Source organism: Narcine bancroftii, chromosome 3, assembly GCF_036971445.1.
Source record: "Narcine bancroftii isolate sNarBan1 chromosome 3, sNarBan1.hap1, whole genome shotgun sequence".
In the NCBI taxonomy this organism is placed as follows: Eukaryota; Metazoa; Chordata; class Chondrichthyes; order Torpediniformes; family Narcinidae; genus Narcine; species Narcine bancroftii.
In genome coordinates, this window is record NC_091471.1 from 339693766 (window position 1) to 339716825 (window position 23060).

Sequence of the window (23060 nt, forward strand, 5' to 3'; positions counted from 1 at the left end):
GAAAATAAGGCAAAGCTCAGACAAAATCCCCATGCCATTCATTGACTTGAGTTGCAGAGTAGTCTGTTGAACTATATCAAAGGCTTTGTAGGTTTAAAAATATTGACGATCTAATTGGAATGTCATTAAGTCAAAAATTGAAAAAGAGATTGCTGACGCTATGTCTGGACCATTTGTAACAGTTGTCTCTCACACACACACACACACACACACACACACACACACACACACACACACACACACACACACACACACACACACACACACACACACACACACACACACACCACACACACACACCCACACACACACACGCACTACTTTCCCAATTACAAGTTTAGTTTTTTTTAACGATCATTGTGACTGGCGCACTACTTCTCTATTTTTTGAAATGCATGTCATGCTTCTTGATATTGTCGTTCGAATGGGACATGTATTTGTCAGCTTCTGCACAAATACTGTCAGAACTGGTGAGACTGTTCCAACAGCACACAAGGACTGATTGTCCACAAAAGGACACTTTTTGCACGAGGATTACTGTGACCTTGTCTATTTATTGTCTCTTTGAACTTAATTTAATTAGTTGACACTTCTTTCTTTCCAGGTGTCTGTCTGTGACCGCAAGTAACAATCAGTCCATTTGTATGTTTGACAATGTGTATGACAATGAACTCTTTATCGTTAGTCACTTTGGCTTTATTGGTATTCAATCTGTCCACATTGTTGGTCTACCTAACATTAATTTCATTACTTGGAGCTGCCAAACCATCTATGATACATTGCTACTCTCAATCTGTCTGCTAATTTTTAAAGGAAATAAATAGTGCTGTTTTTTCATGCACTCAGTTTGGGGTTTTTTTTGCTGTTAGCTTTTAGCACTAATGCTGATTTCTCCACCAAAATCTTGCAATGTAATCACATTTTAATGATCTTGTATTTCAATTCTTCCATCGTAGTAATAGCACAAATGTTTTCATGTCGACGAGAATACATTTCATTGAGTTTTCTGCTAGAATATTGGTGGCTAAATGGGTTTATATTATATTTATGTACCACATTGCTAAGTGTAATATTGTGAACCACATGAGTTTTAACAAGTAAATATAGTGCTCTAATTTAAATGTTTATATACCATGATGTACCAGTTACCTAAAAAAGGTCAAACCCCAAAAACACACTGTTTCAATAATCATATATGAAGACAACATTCCTGATGGGGTTTATTGCCAAAATAACTCAATTTATTTTAATACTAAATTTACCTTTTAGCATGTAGTTCATTTACAATTGGCAGCAAGTGGGCTATTAACAGTTTCTCGGAGGAGACAGCGACGTTGAACAGAGCTAAAAAGTATTTACCTCGTTCCTTTCTTCTCTTAATGTGTCAGGATTGGGTCTGAAACCGCACTCTGGCCTATGTCATTAGATGGGTGGGGGTGGGGGGGGGGTATTCACCAACAGCTGGCGAATCAGTCCTAACTCTGTTAGAGTAGTGGTTTCTCCAGTAGTGCTCAGTACATTTTTTTTTAAAAAGGCCCATCTGATTTTTATTCGGTATCCGATGGTGTGTTTTTATTCCAGATAGTCTAACAAACGCAGTTTAACTGAAGATCGTTTTATAGCCATGATGAATCATTGCTCAGGATATGAACAAGATTGGGGGGGGATGATGTGAATTTTTTATGTTTTGTGCATTCTGAGATTCTTCATGTATCGACTGCAGGTGTAGGAAAACCTAAAAAATGACTTGAACGCTCAGCGGGTCAGACAGCAGAAATAAAGTCACTATTTCAGGCTGAGGGCCAGTCATCAGGACCCTGGGTCTTTGACTTGAAATATTGATTTTTTTTTTGCTGTCCATGGATGCTACTGAGTATTTCCAACACTTTGTGCCTTAAAGAAATTAGGGTTGATTTTCATATGAAATGCTGGGTATTGAAAATTGTATGGTGACACGGTCTTCACAATACTCAGAGAGGGTCCAAATCAGTTTTATGCTAATGTTTAGAGTGCAATGCACAAAAGACACTCATGCAGCCCTTTCACCCCATGAGCTCGTGCCACCCAATTACACTCAAATGGCCTACCTCCGCAGCACGTTTTTGAAAGGGGGGTGGAAACCGGAGCACTCAGGCGAAACTCATGCAGACACAGAGAGAATGCATGAGCTGCTTACAGACAGTGCCGGATTTTCGAACTCCATTCGCTGGTACTGTAACAGCGTTGCGCTGACCGTCATGCTAAAAATGCCGGAGAAACTCAGCAGGTCTCTCGTAAGCCTAGGGATATAATAATGTTTTGGGCCTGAGCCCTTCATCAGGGTTTTAACGCAGGAGTTGTTAGTCACCTCACTAAGTTACAAGTACAAATTATTTTAACGTTGCAAAAGAAATGATCAGTGAAATTGTAGGCGAAATATTCAAGCATTAATTGCTGTGATCCTCATAAATTGCTGCCAGTAGCCTAACTCTTCAACCTGCAGTTTTGCAGAATTAACATTACAGTTACACGATCCTTTATCCGGAACCCTTGGGGGGACAGAATGTTCCGAATTTTGGAAAGCCAGATTTAAGCCCACCCGAATGGTAAAAGGTAAATCGTGTTCCCTTTACATTCTGTGACCAATGCAATTATACAGAAATAAATGCATTGAAGTCATGGCTCTCTTGTAATATCAGAATCCAAATTTATTTTCACGAACAAGTCACAAAATTTGGTGTTATGTGGCAAACATACATATTATAACCATCTTACAACTACTCTAAAAAATAAAAATAACAGTGCACGAAAAGTAAGGCAATGTATTTGGTTCATTGATTATTCAGGAATCAGATGGGGAAGATGCTGTCCTTGTGCCGCTGAGGCTCGTCTTTAGGTTTCTCAAGCACAGAAGCCTTTTTGTCCCAAGTTTTGGAATCTCTGAGTCTGATTGTGTCATGTTGTGCTAGTGGCCCTAAGCTTTTTGCAGACTTTTCATAGTTTTTTTTGTAATTGCAGATGCTTTTGCTTCATTTGACATCTCTGTTCTTGCTTGGGTCTGCAGAGTCGGGATCTGTGGTGTGTAGTCTACGTCCTATTAGATGACATGCCATGTTCAAGTGGTGAAGCTCTGTAACTCGATAAGGATCTGAGCCACTGTCTTGTGCTTTCTTGGGCAACTGTTTAACTATGAGCACTCCTTTCTCTGCTGTACCATTTGACTGTGGATACAGAGGACTTGAAGTCACTTATTGAAAATTGTAGTCTCTGCAAAGTTCTGGAATTCTTTACAGATGTAGCATGGTCCATTGTCACTGTAGACAATTTGAGGAATTCCATGTCTGGCAAAGATCGATTTCATATATTTGATTTGGATTTCCTAGATCTCATTTTTTGTTTATGTGTGTGAACACACACTGTGGCTACAGCTATGCCTTCATTTTCACAGGCTTTTGCATTCTCACTGAACTTTTTTGTGTGCTGCAGAGTTTTTAATTCACTGGCGTGGCGTTTCTTCACAGCTCCAGCTAAGGTAAGCTCTGTCTCTCACAGAAGCCTCTCCCACACTTTCTTATCAATAATCCTGAACACAATTTGATCATGGATCATTTAATCTTGTAGCAATCTAAAATTGCATGCTCTTGCTTTTAAATTCATGTTATGTTTAAAAAAAAAGTATCAAAGCTCTTTCCCCGCAACTGCATGCATGAGCGAAACGCGTACTTCTTGAACATTTCATTTTGCTTTGGTGGACAGTGTTCACCAAACATCTCGATAACCTTATCAAACTTCCCCTGGTGTTCTGCCTCGGCAAAAACAAATGTATTGAAAACCTCTAGTGCTTCAGGTCCCACCACGTTAAGTAGCAACGCAATCTTCCATGCTTCTGGTATGCTATCAACTCCAATGGCTTGCAGGTACAGCAGGAATCTTTGAACAGACTCCACATGTGGTGATATTTCCAGTCCAATTTACATCATCATCAGTCTTCACACTTTCTGTTTCTCTGCTGCTATATTGACTGATTCTCACTCCTGGTACCATGTAATGTTTCTTTTATTGTAATAAAGAAACGGGTTGTTTTAAAACAACTACACTTTATTAGCTTTATCATGACTGTGCGGAGGCATCCATCTTGAATCATCCTTAGCTGCAACATACTAATCTCCAACTCCTTATAATGGTTAGGAGGATCTCTAGCCGTCTATCACTGCAGGTTGGACTCATGGGCTCGAAGGACCTCTTACCTTGCTGATCCTCGAAATTAAAAATTAATCCATCTGTTTCAAGTTCACTTTACGTCATAGCTAGACTAAATCAAATCTCTTTCCTTTCATCAATTGTTCAAGAAGGTCATGGATTTAATGAGTTGGAGAAAATGGATGGGTAGGAGATGAGGGAGAATGTCATTTTATGTGGAGAATGACGATAAACTAGAAATCAATACCGGTAAGGGTGGTGGACATTGTCAATCAGGCTGAATAACAAGGAATTGGATAGTGAATTTGCAGCTTATTGCAGAAAAAGTGGAGGAACTGGGCTAGCAGGATTGGTTTGCAAGGAGTATGGACTTCTTGGGCCAAAAGGTTTTCCTCCTTTGGCAAAATATTTCTAATGTCTTTTCTGCCCTCTACCCCCCCCCCCCGCCCCCCCATGATGACCTCTTTCATTTTCCTTTTTCTTCCCTCTCCTACCTATATCCACCTATCACCTGCCAGCCCATGCTCCCACTCCTTTATTCAGATTTCTGCCTGTTCCCTGCCCTTCTTGATAAATGGTTTTGGCCTAGAATATTGATTATCTCTTGCTTTCCGTGGATCCTTCCTGACCCACTGAATTCCTCCAGCATTTTGTGCGTTGCTATTGTTTCCTAAAAATTTTTTATTGAAATTGTGTTCAGTACAAAACAAATGGAAAAAAAAACAATTTGTGAGCTTCTGCTCTCTGGTTTGCAGAGCCATTAAAAACCATTGTCCTATCTTTCTGGGCTTTCAGCATAACGAAGTCTGGCAAGGGCCTTTAATTTTCAGGGGCAAAATTAACAATGTGTCTAAACCACCAGTATTTAATACCAATCATCAAATGAGTCACAGAAGAAAACATCCCCCCTTCATTTTTCGTTCAGCCGAAAGAAAAATAACCAGCAAATAAAGTTAGGAGTAGACCATTATCCTTAGCTATTATGTTTGATGCAAACTTGTTTTTCTTTAAAGATATCATGTCAGTAAAATAAAATATCTTTCATTTGAATTATTTGATTTGTTGTTAGGGGTGGAAACTGATATAACTGTGTCATTAAATTGTAATCTGTTTCCTGTCCATTAAATGCAGACATTTAAACCTTATCGTACAGTTCTTGGCAGAGGGGTTTTATTTCACAAATACTACTCTACAAAAACAAATAAAATGGGGCATTTATCTATCAGGCTGGTGTTGTCGCTGAGATAGGGACCGGTCCCAGGCAGGTAATTCCATGTGGTGTATCTCAAACATGGTGACTGTCCACTGAATACTAGCAGAGTGATCCAGAGATGTTGGTTCAAATTTCACCTTTACAGCTGTGGGATTTACATTTTGTTAAAGTAATCAGGAATTGAAATTGAAAACTAATCTCAGTAATAATGACCATAAAACTTGTAAAAAAAAACACACTCACACACCTGGAAGTAATCTACCATCCTTACAGGGTTTATTTTATATTATAATTGCCACAACAAGCCAAAGAATTGTGCTTGGATGGCTATGTTGAAATAGGAGAAAGAAAAGACTAGGAGAAGATTGAGCATAATTGATTGAATTCAGGGATGGCACAACCATTCTTTACCTGCCTGACCTTGCAAACATCTAAATGCCTAAATTGAGAAAATGTTCTGTGGGCTAATCAGGAAACATCCTTACTGCTTTCATCATCAGACCTTACAGGCAACAGACCAGACACCTGGAGCATCACCCTGGATAAAGACTGTCCCACCAGCACCACCAGTCAGGGCAGCACAGTGACAAATGGGATAGAACATTCCTGGGCATAAGTAAGCAGCTTTTCAGTTCCTGGAGCACATGCCATATAAAATATAATGTTTTGTGTTTGTTATGGAGTATATTGAAGGAGGAAAGAGAAGCCAAGTGCTGAAGACATTTAACCAGCAGTTCTGGATCATGGGACCACTGTTGTCGAGAGATGTCTGGTAGAGTGATAAAAATTGGGGACTGATGGACCCTTAATGCTGGTAGCTCATCTCTCTGTGGAGTTTGTAAGTTGGAGGAGATTGCAGTGTAGGGAGAAGTGGAACTATTTAAGTAAAGATGAGATCTATTTGTTGCTTATTCAGAAGCTTTTTATAAACCTGCTCTCCTTCACTCCTTTTCAATCCCCAGATTTTCATTGGAAGGCTACAGATGGTACCCTTTCAGATGTCAAGATCTTAAGAGTTGGTATTCTCCTTGGGTGGTGGGGGGTGGGGTGGAAATGGTTAGCGCAATGCTATTATTAGAACCAGCAACTCTAGTTCGAATCCTACGCTGTCTTTGTACGTTCTTCCCGTGTCTGCTTTGGGTTTTCCTTGGGTGCTCTGGTTTCCTCCCCCCCCCCCCCGCCTTCAAAGACATACGGGGCTTGTAGGGTAATTGTGGCATTTGGGCGGCAGGGGCTCGTGAGCTAGAAGGGCCTGTTATTACACTGTGTCTAAATTTAAAACTTTTAAATCAACCATGAAGACGCTGTTTACATCCGGTACCGCACGGATGGCAGTCTCTTCAATCTGAGGCGCCTGCAAGCTCACACCAAGACACAAGAGAAACTTGTCCGTGAACTACTCTTTGCAGATGATGCTGCTTTAGTTGCCCATTCAGAGCCAGCTCTTCAGCGCTTGACGTCCTGCTTTGCGGAAACTGCCAAAATGTTTGGCCTGGAAGTCAGCCTGAAGAAAGCTGAGGTCCTCCATCAGCCAGCTCCCCACCATGACTACCAGCCCCCCCCACATCTCCATCGGGCACACAAAACTCAAAACGGTCAACCAGTTTACCTATCTCGGCTGCACCATTTCATCAGATGCAAGGATCGACAATGAGATAGACAACAGACTCGCCAAGGCAAATAGCGCCTTTGGAAGACTACACAAAAGAGTCTGGAAAAACAACCAACTGAAAAACCTCACAAAGATAAGCGTATACAGAGCCGTTGTCATACCCACACTCCTGTTCGGCTCCGAATCATGGGTCCTCTACCGGCACCACCTACGGCTCCTAGAATGCTTCCACCAGCGTTGTCTCCGCTCCATCCTCAACATCCATTGGAGCGCTTACACCCCTAACGTCGAAGTACTCGAGATGGCAGAGGTCGACAGCATCGAGTCCACGCTTATGAAGATCCAGCTGCGCTGGATAGGTCACGTCTCCAGAATGGAGGACCATCGCCTTCCCAAGATTGTATTATATGGCGAGCTCTCCACTGGCCACCGTGACAGAGGTGCACCAAAGAAAAGGTACAAGGACTGCCTAAAGAAATCTCTTGGTGCCTGCCACATTGACCACCGCCAGTGGGCTGATAACGCCTCAAACCGTGCATCTTGGCGCCTCACAGTTTGGCGGGCAGCAACCTCCTTTGAAGAAGACCGCAGAGCCCACCTCACTGACAAAAGGCAAAGGAGGAAAAACCCAACACTCAACCCCAACCAACCAATTTTCCCCTGCAACCGCTGCAATCGTGTCTGCCTGTCCCGCATCGGACTTGTCAGCCACAAACGAGCCTGCAGCTGACGTGGACTTTTTACCCCCTCCATAAATCTTCGTCCGCGAAGCCAAGCCAAAGAAAGAAATTTAAAACTTTTTACATTTTTAAAAAAAATTAAACATTAAAAAAAAATTCCTCTCTACACTGTTGTCCATCTTTACATAGATTATTATAATCTCTGATCAAGATTTTGTTCAGAAATTCCAATACTACCTCCACTGGCACAGTGTCTTGTGAAGGATCTTCATGACTGATAAAATATTCAGGTTGATAAATGAATGGTATTGAGCATGGATTATATTTGTACAGTTGATGTTAAGATACTTGAATGATTACCATTATAGGTTAAAATGTAATCCAATGTGCCATACTTTAAAATTCTGCCCATCTCACGGGTAAGTAGGGCAGTAGATCACCAATCCACAAGGTATCCACATCTACTTTATCTCTGTGAAGTGAGGCCATTAACAGTTTCACTGATGGCATCTGCGGGAGATCAGATGAACCGCTGACCCATCATCTTGGGAACAAGTGATGGATGTTGCATACGTTGAGGTCTAGGGTAGGCTCACCAGCCTCTGCTATTACTGTTTCTGGGGTGGCTGTTTGCCAGATCAGTCCTCTGCTGTGACTGTAAATGTAGAATGGATATCCAAGTGTTGAGGTTATAAGGGTACATCAGGGACCTTTGCTGTGGTGTTTAATGAACAATGAGGGCAAGGTCAGACAGGGTGAAGAATGAAGCCTCTGAAGGAGACTGGAAGTTGGAATCTTGGCATGGGGACGGTGGTCACCATTATCAGTGTAGTGATTGGATGGGAGTAGGGGTCATCAGAAGGTGTGAATGAAAGGACAGTGATTCGAGTCAGTGAGAGGCCCAGAGAATGGCCAACGATCGCTACTTTCAGGGTTAGATTTTCCAAGTTCTCATTCCAAATGTGAAAAGGAGCGACACATGGGAAATTTCCTTACCAGGTATGCATGATGGTCATATGGCCAGAGTGAATTTCCAAAGTGACACTAATTAACTGAGAAATTCTCATTATCATATTTGGCTTGGCAGTTGGAGGAGAGACTAACATTCAGTTACACAAAGCTGATAAAAAGTGACAGTATTTCTGGGCATACGTTGGTTGCCTGGCTTCTGAACAGGAAGCATATTGCACTTTTACCAATTCTTCCAGAAAGTGATGACTACAAATATCCTGTGCTGTAGCCACAAAACGCGTGCAAAAATAGAAGCTACGTTCCTAACCACATTCCCTCAGTGACCTGATCTCCCATGGGAAGGCTGGATAGGATGATCAATGAAATCCAAGTCATTTCATATAATAATGCAGTATCTGGTGAAATTCTAAACTCTGAAACTGCCCATCTCTTGGAGAAATAAAATCTGTGATGTGTAATTCCATCTCTTTTATAACATGCCTTTGTTTTAACCACAAACCAACTGCCGGTGAATAAGTCTCCCACAAAGGTAATGTTTCAGGCAATGCCACTGTCTCTTCCAGCCTTTGATTTTTAACACTGGGCCTTCAACTCCTCCTTTTGTCCCTGGCCATATGCCCACGTGTGGCTGCTGGGCCTTGTGTTTTTGTTGTTGCGGCCATTCTCTCAGTGTCAGAATCCAACCACAGTGATCTGTTGAACAGAACAGCTGCAGGGAAAAAAAAATTGTAGTCTTTGTTTTGCTTTTGTTTGTAAATATTTGAGTAGTGAGGCTTAGAAAGCTCAGTTCTAACTTATTTTTTTGCCAGATTGAATTTCACTAAAATAGGACATTTTCCAAATATAGAGTGATTAAGTTAATCACCAGCTTGGAAATAAAACATTGCAGTGTATTTCTGGGAGTGCCCCTGGTATACATTCGATGGTTGTGTACAAGCAGATTGCCAACCTATATTCCCATTGACTTTGTTAAGCGTTGAACACAGTTTTTTTTTCTCCAAATTCAGCCAAGCAGCATCTTATTTTAAGTGGAATCTAGCGTTGTAAATTCCCAGGTTGAATTGTACCACTCTGGAAATTTGACTCGCACCCTCTTCCCTCTTGCCCATTTTACAAGCTGTCTGCTTCAGATGTGGATCAGATCACATTATTTTAGAGCATTCCCATGTGAATTAATCCAGCGAGTGAGTGCCTGTAATTAGGCGTTCATCCGCTGGACAACTATCCTAGAGCCACGCTTGGTAAGTCCCACTAATTATCTCCTCCACCTCAAGTCGCCCCTATAACTTTGATGCCAGCACCCTATTCAGCCTAACCCTAACCAACTCCCTGATCTCCATATCATATAGTCCCCAATTTTCTAATTAACTATTGGCCCACACTCCTCTGGACACTCTTTGACACACTGACCTCCAGACAATGCTTTGATCTCTGACCAGTATCTTCCTCCCAAGACCCATTTAGGCCTCAGCAGCTGGCCACTTCTCTAAAGTCCTTGATCGGTCTGCTGAATCCCCTGATACTATCACCAGTACCACCCCACCCCACCTTGGAGTCCTTGCTCATCTCTGATTGCTTCAGACACAGAAAGAGAATCAAATGCACTTGTCCTTTTCCAATAACACGTACTAAAGTTTGCGGTGGAGAACCCTCAACTGACACCATCACATGCATTGAACCCTTTTGGAGTGCAGAACTTCTGGACTGTGGTTTTCTGTTATAGCAAAGCAGGTTGCATGAAATTTGTAAAATAATCTTTGAATCAGGTGCCAGTAGTCATCGAGTCAGATCGCATGGACATAGGCCCTTCAGTTAACCATGGCAATGCTATCAAATGCCCATCTACACATCTTTTCTTTGGCTTGGCTTCGCGGACGAAGATTTATGGAGGGGGGTAAAAAGTCCACGTCAACTGCAGGCTCGTTTGTGGCTGACAAGTCTGATGCGGGACAGGCAGACACGATTGCAGCGGTTGCAAGGGAAAATTGGTTGGTTGGGGTTGGGTGTTGGGTTTTTCCTCCTTTGCCTTTTGTCAGTGAGGTGGGCTCTGCGGTCTTCTTCAAAGGAGGTTGCTGCCCGCCAAACTGTGAGGCGCCAAGATGCACGGTTTGAGGCATTATCAGCCCACTGGCGGTGGTCAATGTGGCAGGCACCAAGAGATTTCTTTAGGCAGTCCTTGTACCTTTTCTTTGGTGCACCTCTGTCACGGTGGCCGGTGGAGAGCTCGCCATATAACACGATCTTGGGAAGGCGATGGTCCTCCATTCTGGAGACGTGACCCATCCAGCGCAGCTGGATCTTCAGCAGCGTGGACTCGATGCTGTCGACCTCTGCCATCTCGAGTACTTCGACGTTAGGGGTGTAAGCGCTCCAATGGATGTTGAGGATGGAGCGGAGACAACGCTGGTGGAAGCGTTCTAGGAGCCGTAGGTGGTGCCGGTAGAGGACCCATGATTCGGAGCCGAACAGGAGTGTGGGTATGACAACGGCTCTGTATACGCTTATCTTTGTGAGGTTTTTCAGTTGGTTTTTTTTCCAGACTCATGGTCATGGCATCATCTTCGTAATTTTGCTGACCAGCATTTGTGCATTTCCTTGTGAGACTTTGAAAACTTGTTTCAATTAATGTGAGAGAAAGGAGAAATTGGAGGGGAGACCAACATGGGCATTGAATGAAACATCTAATTTTTGAAACATTGGTGAATGCTTCATTTTCAATATAGACCATTGGCCTCTGCAGAATTTCTGGGCCTCCCTTGCCTTGGTAAAGTAACTATCAAGGGAAACCATCTTACGCACAAGGAGCAGGGTCGGCTTCAGAACAAATCTTAGTGGGGGGAGGGGCGCAATCTGACATTCGAAAACTCATTCGGGGGGTGGAGGTGGTGCCTACTATGAACCTCCGTGCGCCATCATCCTCCCCTTCCCCTCCCTCCAACCTAATAGACAAACCTACTGCTTATATTGCGTAGAGACTAGTGACATTTGTGATGCTGGTCCTGTGAGTCGGGGTGGAGGGGGCGCACACACAGGTGGGGATTTACAATGCCTCATTTGGGGGGAAATGCCTGCGAATGCACCCCCTTGGCGCCGACCCTGACGGGGGGGGGATTACTGCATAGGCTTAATTTTGAAAGCATTTGGGAAATGAGCCAAAATCTGCTTATTCTGGTAAACATATTAACAACCAGCTAATTTTCCTTGGGCAGTTGAATTTGGATGGACTTTCAGAGAGATTGCAAAGTTTGCCTTAGTGTCGGTCATTAAATCCTTATGCTAATATGTTGCTGTGGATTAAAGACAAAAGCCAAGAAAAATTTAGAATTCAGAAAGACGATCTCAATGAAATTGCCGTCTTTGGGGACTTGAAAGGTGGATATGAAATTGCTGATTCCCCCGACTGTGGTATTTAGAACTGGGCATCACAGGCTTGAAATAAGGTTTCAGGCATTCAGAACAGATGAGAAGAAATTTAGCAGGTGGATTCTGCATTCTATATGAAAGCGAGAACTGGATTTTTTTACTGAACGTATTGGGGAAAGGGAGCAAAGAGATATTCGGGAATTTGAGGGATAGAGGGTTCAAAGAGAAATTGGTGCTGAGGTAGAAGATCAGCCACAATCTTATTCAATGGTGGATCAGGGATGTGGGGCTGATCAGACTCCGCCTCTTTATTTATATTCCATGTTCTTCCCAGTGCGCTCCTCTGAACTTTTCTTCAGTTGTCCGCATACTCACCTTGGCAGTACTCTTACATAAGATTTTGTCCTTTCTTCCTTTTGCTCTCTTCCCTTCTTACGACCCTTATAATTGCATCACAGCCACAAGTTTCAGTTTATCATCAGCTGACTACATACTGTGAAACCCTGTGATTTTTTTTAATGCTAATATGGACATAATGTGATGAGTCATTGGACTCGGGCTTCGGGCTCCCAGGCAAGAGCGGGGATGTCGGGCAAAATGCAAGTACAGTGAAACCCCAATTTAGCACGACCCGGCTTTCTTCGTGATGAGATTTTATGGACCCCAACGATCATATTATAATGGGATTTCACTGTTTATACCAGACAAAACAGCATTTCTCTGGACCATGGTACGCATACAGACATATTCAATACAATTTTCACACAGAATATAATAATCGCATAAAATTGTAAAATATATACTGGTAAGTATAAATATTTCAGAATAATTTACTTGTGGCATTTATAAGCAACCCAAAGTTATAGGATCCCATTCATCGATCCCTCCTTCCTTACAGTGGTAGGTCAAAAGTCCTGTGTGATGGATGGTAAGAACCCTCTATAAATCTTGGAGCCCTATACAAGCAATGTTCCCAGTCATTTTCGTCAGACTCCAGTGATCTTCTCGGCCATTTTGGTGGTCACCTATCCTGATGTCCTGATATGTCAAGATGCCTGCTTGATGCTCCTGAGAAATTAGGCCTGAGCTGCTTTTTCTATTTCAACATTGCGTGTAAAGAAAGGCCATATTTTGAGTTGCCACAATTCCCTGCCCATTCATCTTTATATTCAGAGAAAAATCTCATCTTGGATTTCAAAACAGAACTCAGTGTTGTTATTTTATTCTACTGAGAGTCCATGCAATTTGTATTTCACATGAAACAGCTCAATAAAGTGTCACGTTCTGCATCTCCAGCTGGCAGTTCATGAAGCAAATTGTACTGTCTTTGGGATTTGAGCTGACTTGGTTGGGCTGAAATGATTGTAAATGCTGGTACGGAGCACGGGTCTCCGTGTTTCAGTGTTCTTATTAAAGTGAAGGTAAAGCATTTTGTGGCGAGCAGTCTAGAGTTACTTCACTGGGTGAAACATTCAGGCTGGAGAAGTGGGAAAATAATTTCTATCTGTCTTAAATGATGTTTAATGTTCAGTTGTTTGTGCTCTACTGTACCTTTCAAGCAAGAATGGTGATGATTCTGCATTGGTAAGCTGTGTTATCAAAGACCTTATTCACAAAACTCATTGCTGGGGTTCCTATCACTAAGGACAGTGCCCATAATAGGTTGTCCGTCTTTATATTCCAGGGCAGGTGGATGTTCGTGTTTCTATCCCAGCCCACCTGTGCTTAATTTGGATGCCTGGCTCAGCACCTGAGAGGAGCTCAGTGAGGCAGAGTGTGCTCATTACGGCAAGCAGCCTTTGGGCAGTGTAACCTGACCATGCGCTGGAACCCTGCTGTCAAATGTTCTTGAACGTTTTGTGTACATCTCAGAGAGAGGAAGAGGCTGAAAATAATTGAAGCAAATTGAAATAATTTATAATTTAATGAAAGCAGAGTTTGAATTTACATAGCTAACAAATAAAAGCATTAAAATAATGTTTCTGTTTCCATATCTTATGTTCTTTCTTTCTCCTTTATTTATATCTTAGATTGTTCACTTGTGAATTCTACATTTGAATTGCCCAATTTTTACATGAATGCACACAAATGCACCCTGGGATCACGTGACTTGAAGTAGCATTTTGAGTTGGGACCGGATGCCGAGAGCTCCAAACTAAAAACTGTACAGCAGTTAATCCACCTTTCAGTTTAAATTTTAAAATAATGGGAAAATTTGGGGTTTTTAACCTCTCTCTGGTGTCAGTTGCGAACTTGTAGCTAAGCATTCGCAGAGCACTCTACTACTTTATTTGACAAAACGCAATGTTAATGTTAAAATGTAAGTACCAGGCCTGTGCTGAGTCTGAAATTAGTTATGATTTTTTTTGATTAAAATGCTAAAATTAGGATTTCATTTCTTTCATTGAGCAGGGAGAACCTTATGCTTTGGAGAATTATATCTGATGGTACAGAGAAAGTAAATCAAGGAAGTAAGGTAAATTATTTTTGAACATCAGATCAGAGAATACTTTGACATAGAGAGGAATTTCTTTTTAAGTTAGGAGAACATAGTGTTGCAGTGAGAATAATAAGCTAAGGGTCAGCAGAAGGGTGATGGGCCAAATCACCTTCACCTTTGGAGTTAACTGTTGTTAGTTCACTGTTCAGTACATTTCCGATTATCTGAAAACCACTTTAGTGAAATTCTCAGTTACCTGCAGAAATTTTTGGTGGTGACGTGACATCACAAGTTGAAAAAAAAAGTTGATTTTTCTTTTAACCTGCCATGCTCAAGTGGGACTCTGATGCACTGTTAGAGCTATTTTGAATCCACCGGAGCTCTTGGGTACTCAGATGGTCTCTGACACGCTGTTAGCGCCATTTTGAATTCAGTGAAGCTCTCGTGTACTCAAGGTAAGAATTAAACATTATTTCACACTTGAAACACCTTCCCTTGTTCCTGGTTGTTGTTTTATGTGGATGCTACTGGGCTGGGATCAATGCGGGGACCGTGGGGATCCCGCGATGGTGGTGGGGAGGGTTGGGTTGGGATCTGAACAGCCCAAGGTCCCCGCTCTGATCCCAGACACCTCTCTTCTGCCGTCAGCGATCCCGCCCAGATGCCCAAGATCAGAGCGGGGACTTCGGGCTCCCGGGCAGATTCTGTGACGGCAGTGGGGAGACTTTGGGATCGGCGACAGCCAATACAATTATTCCGCTGCTTAAAGGTGTTTCTCAGATATCCAGAAAATGCAGTTAACCGATACACATTCGGTCCCAAGCATTTTGGATAATCGGAAATATACTGTATAGTAAATGCATTGTTCCAATGGGAAAACTGTTCTCTTATTTTTTACGCTCTTTAGTCTGACTTCCCCTTCAAACGTTGCCCCCATATTGACAATCTTTTAGAGGAGAACAATTGAATGTGGCTGTATCATTGTGCAGAAGGGTAGCTGCAAAGTTTCGGGCCGGAAGTCCGAAGGTTCATTGAAGCGGTCAAGAGGATCACTAGGTCTTCCTTTCTTCTATGGACCACATTTACTGAGAACATTATCTAAATAGGGTTCATGGAATTATAGAAGACCCTTTCCATCCAGCTCACGCTATCATTCATCCCTCTACCATAAAGGGAAATAACAACATCTTCACTTGCGTACTGTGTGGGGTTCAGGTAGTGATTTTGTTTATTTCGGGTAACCTAGATGGCAGACACTATTATGTAAGATCAGCATGGAATGACGTTTAATTGCCTGGCACAGAACATAGCTGGATTTCAGGGTTAAAAGAAGATTTCAACTGACATCTAACTCCAGTTGCAGTCAATTTCAATTGCTTTAAATCAGCAGTTTTCAAACTTTTTCTTTCTAGTCACATACCACCTTAAGTAATCCCTATGCCATAGGTGCTCTGTGATTAGTAAGGGATTAGTTAAGGTGGTATGTAGGTGGAAGGAAAAAGTTTGAAAACCACTGTTTTAATTGACTTGTTATGTGCACGGTTTCATAACTCCAAAGGAAATAGACCAATGACAATTTTTCTCAAGCAAAATGTTTCAGTAACAATTGGGTCTAGAGCAGTGATTCTCAACCTTCCCTTCCCACTCACGTACCACCTTAAGCAATCCTTTACTAATCACAGAGCACTTATGGTATTGGGAATACTTAAGGTGGTACATGAGTGGAAAGAAGTACTTTGAAAACCACTTTAAATCATTATTGAATAGTGTATTCAGTAATGAGAATTCAGGCATACTGCCCTTTGGTTTCAGATTCTATGGCTGATTTATTCAAACAAATTTTCAGAAAATAAGATCCAGAATTATTCCAGGATGATCCTTTAAGTAATGTTGTCTCCCAGTTACTGTTCAGCCAGTCAGAACAAGAGTTTCTAAATTAGGATTTCCCACCTCTTGTGATTAGTTTGGAAATTGTTGCAAACTCAAAATAGTGCACATTCAACCATCTGGTGGATCGGCAAGTTTTGTGGAGGTAAATGAGGTTGGGGTGGGGGGAATGGGGTTGTGTTAGGGGAGTCCAAACATCATTCACAGGAAGGTGAAAATCTCTGGGATGATCAGCTCTAAATTGGCCATAATCAGTTTGGGGGATGAGGGATTGTGACTTCGACGGAGTGATGATCAGGTGAAGGGGACGTGAAAGACACACATTGTGGGGTCTGGGTGGCAGCAGGGGGCTATTTTTTACATAAAAGGCAGTTACCTTTTGCTGAATCTAAGGTTAGGCAGCACTGCTGAGGCAGGGCTCTTGCATGCCTCTGCATGAATGTTTTTACTACAGATTGAGTACCCTTTATCCGACTTCCAGAAATCTGAAATGATCCAAAATCTGAAACTTTTTTCAGGTAATACATAATAGAGTTCAGAAATCCCGATCGGAGAATAGGGCGTAGCAGTGCAATATTGAGAATAGATTTTTTTCAATGCAGTATATGTCTACTTCAGTTAATTTGTGCATATGTAAATATTTTTATTGCAATGTGAATCTATGCATTTTTTAAATGGTGTTCCAATATCTGGAAAAATCTCAAATCCAAAACACTTCTGGTCCCATTCATTTCTGATAAGGAGTACTCAACATGCATTTACAGACCATGTCTATACAAAAGAATTGTAGCTGAGTGCTAAGTTGGAGGCCACTGCACATTGGCATTTTTTATGGAAAAACAGTTGCCAAGCTTCATAATCCACAGGGGAAGCACATTTCATTAAAGTCTGTAATGTACTGCTCTAAATCTTTCACTCCCATGATAGAACTTCTCAGCTAATCCACAAACTGCAAAAGGCCAGGCCTCAGTGGAATTGCTCTTGATTCACTATAGCCCCACAATAGGACGCCGTATCCCAGGGGCTGTGGCGCAGCAGGGAAAGGAATTTTCAGCAGTAATCAGCCAATCAGAGAAATTATGCACAGAACACACACCCCCCCCCCTCCTGAAAATTGTGGTGAGAGAGGTGTGCAGTCGAGGGCAGCTGCTTGGTGGTCTATTGCAGGCAAAAACATGAAATTACCTCAGCCCACACACTATCAAGAATCAATAAATATGATGGTAAATCTACAAAGCCCCATTGCTTTTGGAATGACAGAGCGCCAGTGCTTTTGGAATGACAGAGCCCCAGTGCATTTGGAATGACAGACCCCCCAGTGCTTTTGGAATGACAGAGCCCCAGTGCTTTTGGAATGACAGACCCCCCAGTGCTTTTGGAATGACAGACCCCCAGTGCTTTTGGAATGACAGAACCCCCAGTGCTTTTGGAATGACAGACCCCCCAGTGCTTTTGGAATGACAGACCCCCCAGTGCTTTTGGAATGACAGAGCCCCAGTGCTTTTGGAATGACAGAGCCCCAGTACTTTTGGAATGACAGACCCCCCAGTGCTTTTGGAATGACAGAGCCCCAGTGCTTTTGGAATGACAGAGCCCCAGTACTTTTGGAATGACAGAGCCCCAGTGCTTTTGAAATGACAGACCCCCCAGTGCTATTGGAATGACAGAGCCCCAGTGTTTTTGGAATGACAGAGCCCAGTGCTTTTGGAATGACAGAGCTCCAGTGCTTTTGGAATGACAGACCCCCCAGTGCTATTGGAATGACAGAGCCCCAGTGTTTTTGGAATGACAGAGCCCAGTGCTTTTGGAATGACAGACCCCCCAGTGCTATTGGAATTACAGAGCCCCAGTGTTTTTGGAATGACAGAGCCCAGTGCTTTTGGAATGACAGAGCCCCAGTACTTTTGGAATGACAGAGCCCCAGTGTTTTTGGAATGACAGAGCCCAGTGTTTTTGGAATGACAGAGCCCAGTGCTTTTGGAATGACAGAGCCCCAGTGCTTTTGGAATGACAGAGCCCCAGCACTCAAAATGCCTCAGATTTCACATTTCTCGATTTATGTTATCCTCTTTGGTGAATGTGGTTCATAAATATTTCTGTGATTGAAAGGAATTTGATTTGGTTGGAAAAGAGCGAAAACTTCAGAAGCCTGCACAGTTTGAAAGCTTCTTTTACAACAGCTGAATATTTTTTATTGAGGGGAGTGGATTTAATAAACTACTTCAGCATTTAAGGACAGGATTTTTCAGTCCTGTCCTCGTAAAAACAGAGAACACGGCCACCTGACCACATGTTTCGTCCAGATCGGGCCAGGTATGAGAAATATTACAAGTTTGAGTTGAATTGAGTAAGATTAGAGGCTCTTTGTTAATCATTGCTTTTCAGAATCTGCAGTACACTTACCAAAACCAAATAAGGCACAATCTTTGCATTGTCATATTTCCAGTTGTAACGATAAATATAATCATTTCTGTGAAAGCTGGAAGCCAAGTGTCATGTCCCCAGTGAGGTTGAGACTCCCTAATAACTGGCAGCTGAAATCAGGTTTCAATATTATACCAACAGACCTTTATGTTGAGATACCAGTTGGCCAGTTCTTTAGTCTTCCTGCTGTGTCCATATGCTTGGCTTTCCTGGAAACTGGTCCTGATGCCTTTGGAGCGAACTATTGAGGCATTAAAATGGAGCAATTCTTTTGAGCTAGTCGTCTTACTCCGTTCACCATAAATGGAGCAGAAAGCCTTTCTGAAATGTGCTGTAAGATAAACCAGCAGAGGTGAATTTTTGGTTTGGGAAGCAGAGTTGTTTTTAAGATTGTTTTTTTCCTCTGTGAGCTTTACAAATTTTATTTAAAACATGTTAAAAGCCGATTCCAGCCATTTAAACACACGCCACCCAGTTAACTACAACTCTATAGGTTTTAGAGGGTGGGAGGAAAACCCACATAGGTCACAGGGAGAATGTAGAAACTGTCCTTGCAGACAGTGCCGGTTTCGAACCTGATGCCCTGGCTTCGTGGCAGCATTGAGCTAACCGTGCCGCCCGACTTCATGTGCAACGCGTGAGGTAGGGATCTGGTGAAGAGCGCCTCCTCCTGTGAATAAGCTGGTGTTTGAAAATTGGGTTCCACCCACCGCTGAGGCAAGCAGCACAGAGAGATTTGTGGGGAAGTTGGACAACCTGCTGATAAAGTGGTTTTTGAAGGATTACACTTGAGGGAGGCTTCCCACATCTTTCAGCTCTATTGTCCAGTGCACAGTGGAGAAAAGAATGGAAGTAATAGTAGACGTACAGAATTCAATGGACTATTTTTCAGCATAAAATATCTATGTCAAAGATTGTAATGAGTAATAAAGGATATCTGACTGTTGTCATGGAGATCAAGGAAGTTGACTTTTTTTGCTTTCACTGAGAGAGTGTGATGAATTAGTTGGGACTGTAATCGAGGCTCACAACTGGTGTAAGAACCGGCAGCGGCACAGCTCCCGGTCACGTGTGCTGAGAGAGAACCGAGCCAGCCCTCCCTCCAGCGGTGTGTGCAATAGTCGGGGGAGGGAGTAACTTTACAGAAGTGGAATGAAATGAAGCAACCAATTTCCCTTGGCCGTTGTTGCCAGATTTGTGGCACCATGTTCTGAATCAGAATTTATTATCATGAACAAGGCGTGAAATCTGTTGTTTTGTGGCAGCGTCACAGTGCAAACTCTTATATAAGCCACCGTACAAAATAAATAATAGATTAAAATAGTTTTTGAAAAAAAGTCTAAAGTGCGGCAGTGTCTGTGGTTCATTGATTATTCAGAAATCTGATGGCAGCGGGGAAGAAACCGTCCTTGTGCCGCCGAGTGCTTGTCTTCAGGTTTCTGTACCTTTTTACCCCGATGGTAGCAGAGTGAACAGGGCATGGCCTGGGTGGTGGAGGTCCTTCAGGATAGAAGCTGCTTTCTGAAGGCACTGTCTCATTTAGATGTGTCTGGTGCCCATGAGGTCGCAGGCCGAGTTTACAACCCTCTGGAGTTTTTTCTTGTCCTGAGAGTTGGCACCTCCATACCAGAGTTGGAAACCTCTCCATGGTACACCTACAGAAGTTTTCAAGCGTCTTTGGCGAAATACTGAATCACCTCCAACTCCTCGCAAAGTATAGCCACTGGTGAGCCTTCTTCTTGATTGCATCGATATGGAGGCTCCAGGACAGATCCTTGGAGATGTTGATACCCAGGTATTTGAAGTTCTTGACCTTCTTCACCTGAGTCATTGATGAGGGCTGGTGCCTGTTCTCCTGACTTCCTCCTGAAGCCCACAATCATCTCCTTGCTTTTGCTAACATTGTGCAAGGTTGTTGTCATTACATCATTCAATGAGCTGTTCAACCTCCCTCCTGTATGCTTCCTCATTACTCATGATTCTGACGAAAACCATCATGTCATTGGTAAATTTGAAGATAGCGTTGGAATTGTGCCTGGTCACACATTCATGGGTGCATAGTGAGTATATTATTCATGGTATGACAGGCACGGTCATTTAATCTGAAGGATAATGGCAATGAGCCAATTGACTGAGATTCTGGAGGCCACTAATAGCAGTGATGGCAGGAAAAGATAAGAAATCTGTCAGATTATCAGACTCATCCATTTCTGTCACGTGGACCTGCCCAGAGAGTTTGTTCGTGAAGACTATTTTGCAGGTCTGAACTGGGCTAGATAAACCCAAAGAAGGATCCAGATGCTGCACATACGTTGAGGTAGAACTCTCAAGTAACTTTAATTCAATGAATAATTTTCCAGTTGGGATCAATCATGTCAGCATCACTAGATGTAGGAGATGGTGAATCCCGTGAGGGAACAAAGAACAAACTGAGTTGAGCAAGAAACTTTGAGTGTAGTTTATTAGGGGAGCCTCTTTTACTGTCCAAAGTAGCTAATCAAAACCTGCATCAAAATCTTTTGGCTGTATCTTGCACTTGACCTTGTTCTCAACTGGCTGGCTTGTCTGGACACCTGAGCATAGCCTCTGGCAAAACAGCTATGGTGACAGGCTTTACATGTAGGTGCGAGGCCGTGACAAATATGGGGGCCTAGAATATTCAATTGGAGTCCATGAAACATGCCAATATTAGCATGCTCATTGAAATATAAAAGTGTAAGAGAGTTGCTTGTAGAAATTAAATCAATGTTTGCCTATTACAGAAATTTTTTATTTATATTTAGACATACAGCATGGTAGCAGGCCATTTCGGCCCACGAGTCCATGCCGCCCAATTAACGGACAACCCCCGGTATGATTTGAACGGTGGGACGAAACCGGAGCACCTGGAGGAAAATCCATGCAGACACTGGGAGAACATACAAACTCCTTACAGACAGGGCGGGATTCGAATCCCAGCCCCAATCGCTGGCGCTGTAAAGGCATTGCGCTAACTGCTACACCAATCATGCCGCCCAAATAGTTCCTTGAGATAGGCCAACGAGTTTGTTTCCAGCCTGTAGCACACTATAATTCTTTGGAACAAGTGTGTTTTAAGATAATACATTGGCATCAGTCACGTTGCAATTTAGCTTCCTTTTTTAAGTTCAAGTTTATTATCCGAAACAGCGTTCTCTAGTCCTCGATGCAAAAATATGCAAACACCCATCCTGACGTAAACTCGCATACCTATGCAATATTTATAATAGTAAAAGTCTCAGACGGTTTGGATGAGCCGTTCGTTCCGTGGTTCAGCAATCTCACTGACTTGTGGGAAGAAGCTGTTTGTCAACCTGGAGGTTCTGTCTTTAATATTCCTGTATTCCTTTCCTGACGGGAGTAGCTGGAAGATGCTGTGTGCGGGCTGGTAGGCGTCCTCAACAATTTTGCAAGCCCTCTTCAAGCAACGATTCTCGTAGATCGTTTCAATGAAGAGGAGAGAGACCACAGTGATCCCCTCTGCTGCTGGCCCTGCTATGGTCCTGTGGATTTACAGCAACCATATCACCCCATGATACAGCAAATTGGGATGATCTCCATAGAACCCCTGTAGAAGGTCGACAGGATGGGGTCCAGTAGCCTTGACCTCCTCTCTCTTAGGAAGGGCAGTTGCTGTTGGGTGACTTCCTGATAAGTGAGGTGGTGTTGTGTTCCCCAGATAGGTCACTTCTTAAGTGGACTTTTCTCTCCATTATCGAGCTATTAATGTGTAGTGCAGGGTGGTCGATCCTGATCTTTCTGAAGTCAGCCATTTTTGCTGATGAGGTCAACTATTGTCATACCATCTGCAAACTTGATGACTCCTTTGGAGCTGGATCTGGCCTTGTATTTGTGGGTCAGTGGTATGAACAGGAGCGGGCTGAGTGCACAGTCCTGATGTGCTCCAGTACTCAGCGTGATGGTGATCAACGTTCTGCTGCCCACCTGGACAGACTGTGGGCTTTCTGTTAAAACAGCCCAGAATCCAGTAGCAGAGAGCGGTGTTCAGTCACAGCAAGGACAGCTCCTCCACCAGTCTCGAGGGAATGATCATATTAAACTCGAGCTGGTCCATTAGCAGCAGACTGGCATATAATGCGTTGTTCTCCAGGTGGGTCAGGAGTGCGTGTACTCTTTCCCAATGCTGTAGACTAGTAGTTGTCAAACCTTTTCTTTCCACTCACATGCCACCTTAAGTAATCCCTATGCCATAGGTGCTCTGTGATTAATAAGGGATTAAGGTAAGTACGTGAGTGGAAAGAAAGTTTGAAA

At 42.8% G+C, this 23060-nt stretch overlaps 1 protein-coding gene across 6 annotated transcripts in view; it reads left to right on the top strand.

Moving 5' to 3' along the window:
• The window catches only part of LOC138759289 (myosin-6-like), a 174012-nt gene that overhangs the window by 147731 nt on the left and 3221 nt on the right, over nt 1-23060 (top strand). Inside the window, exon 7 of one of the 6 annotated variants that reach the window (XM_069929477.1) lies at nt 13704-13963. The exons of 4 other annotated variants lie outside the window; for them this stretch is intronic. In XM_069929477.1, the coding sequence (XP_069785578.1) occupies nt 13704-13748 (45 nt within the window). In that variant the 3' untranslated portion in view covers nt 13749-13963. Of the gene's footprint in view, nt 1-604; nt 793-13703; nt 13964-23060 lie in introns of those variants that run through there. One more of the 6 variants, XM_069929478.1, reaches the window with a different exon arrangement.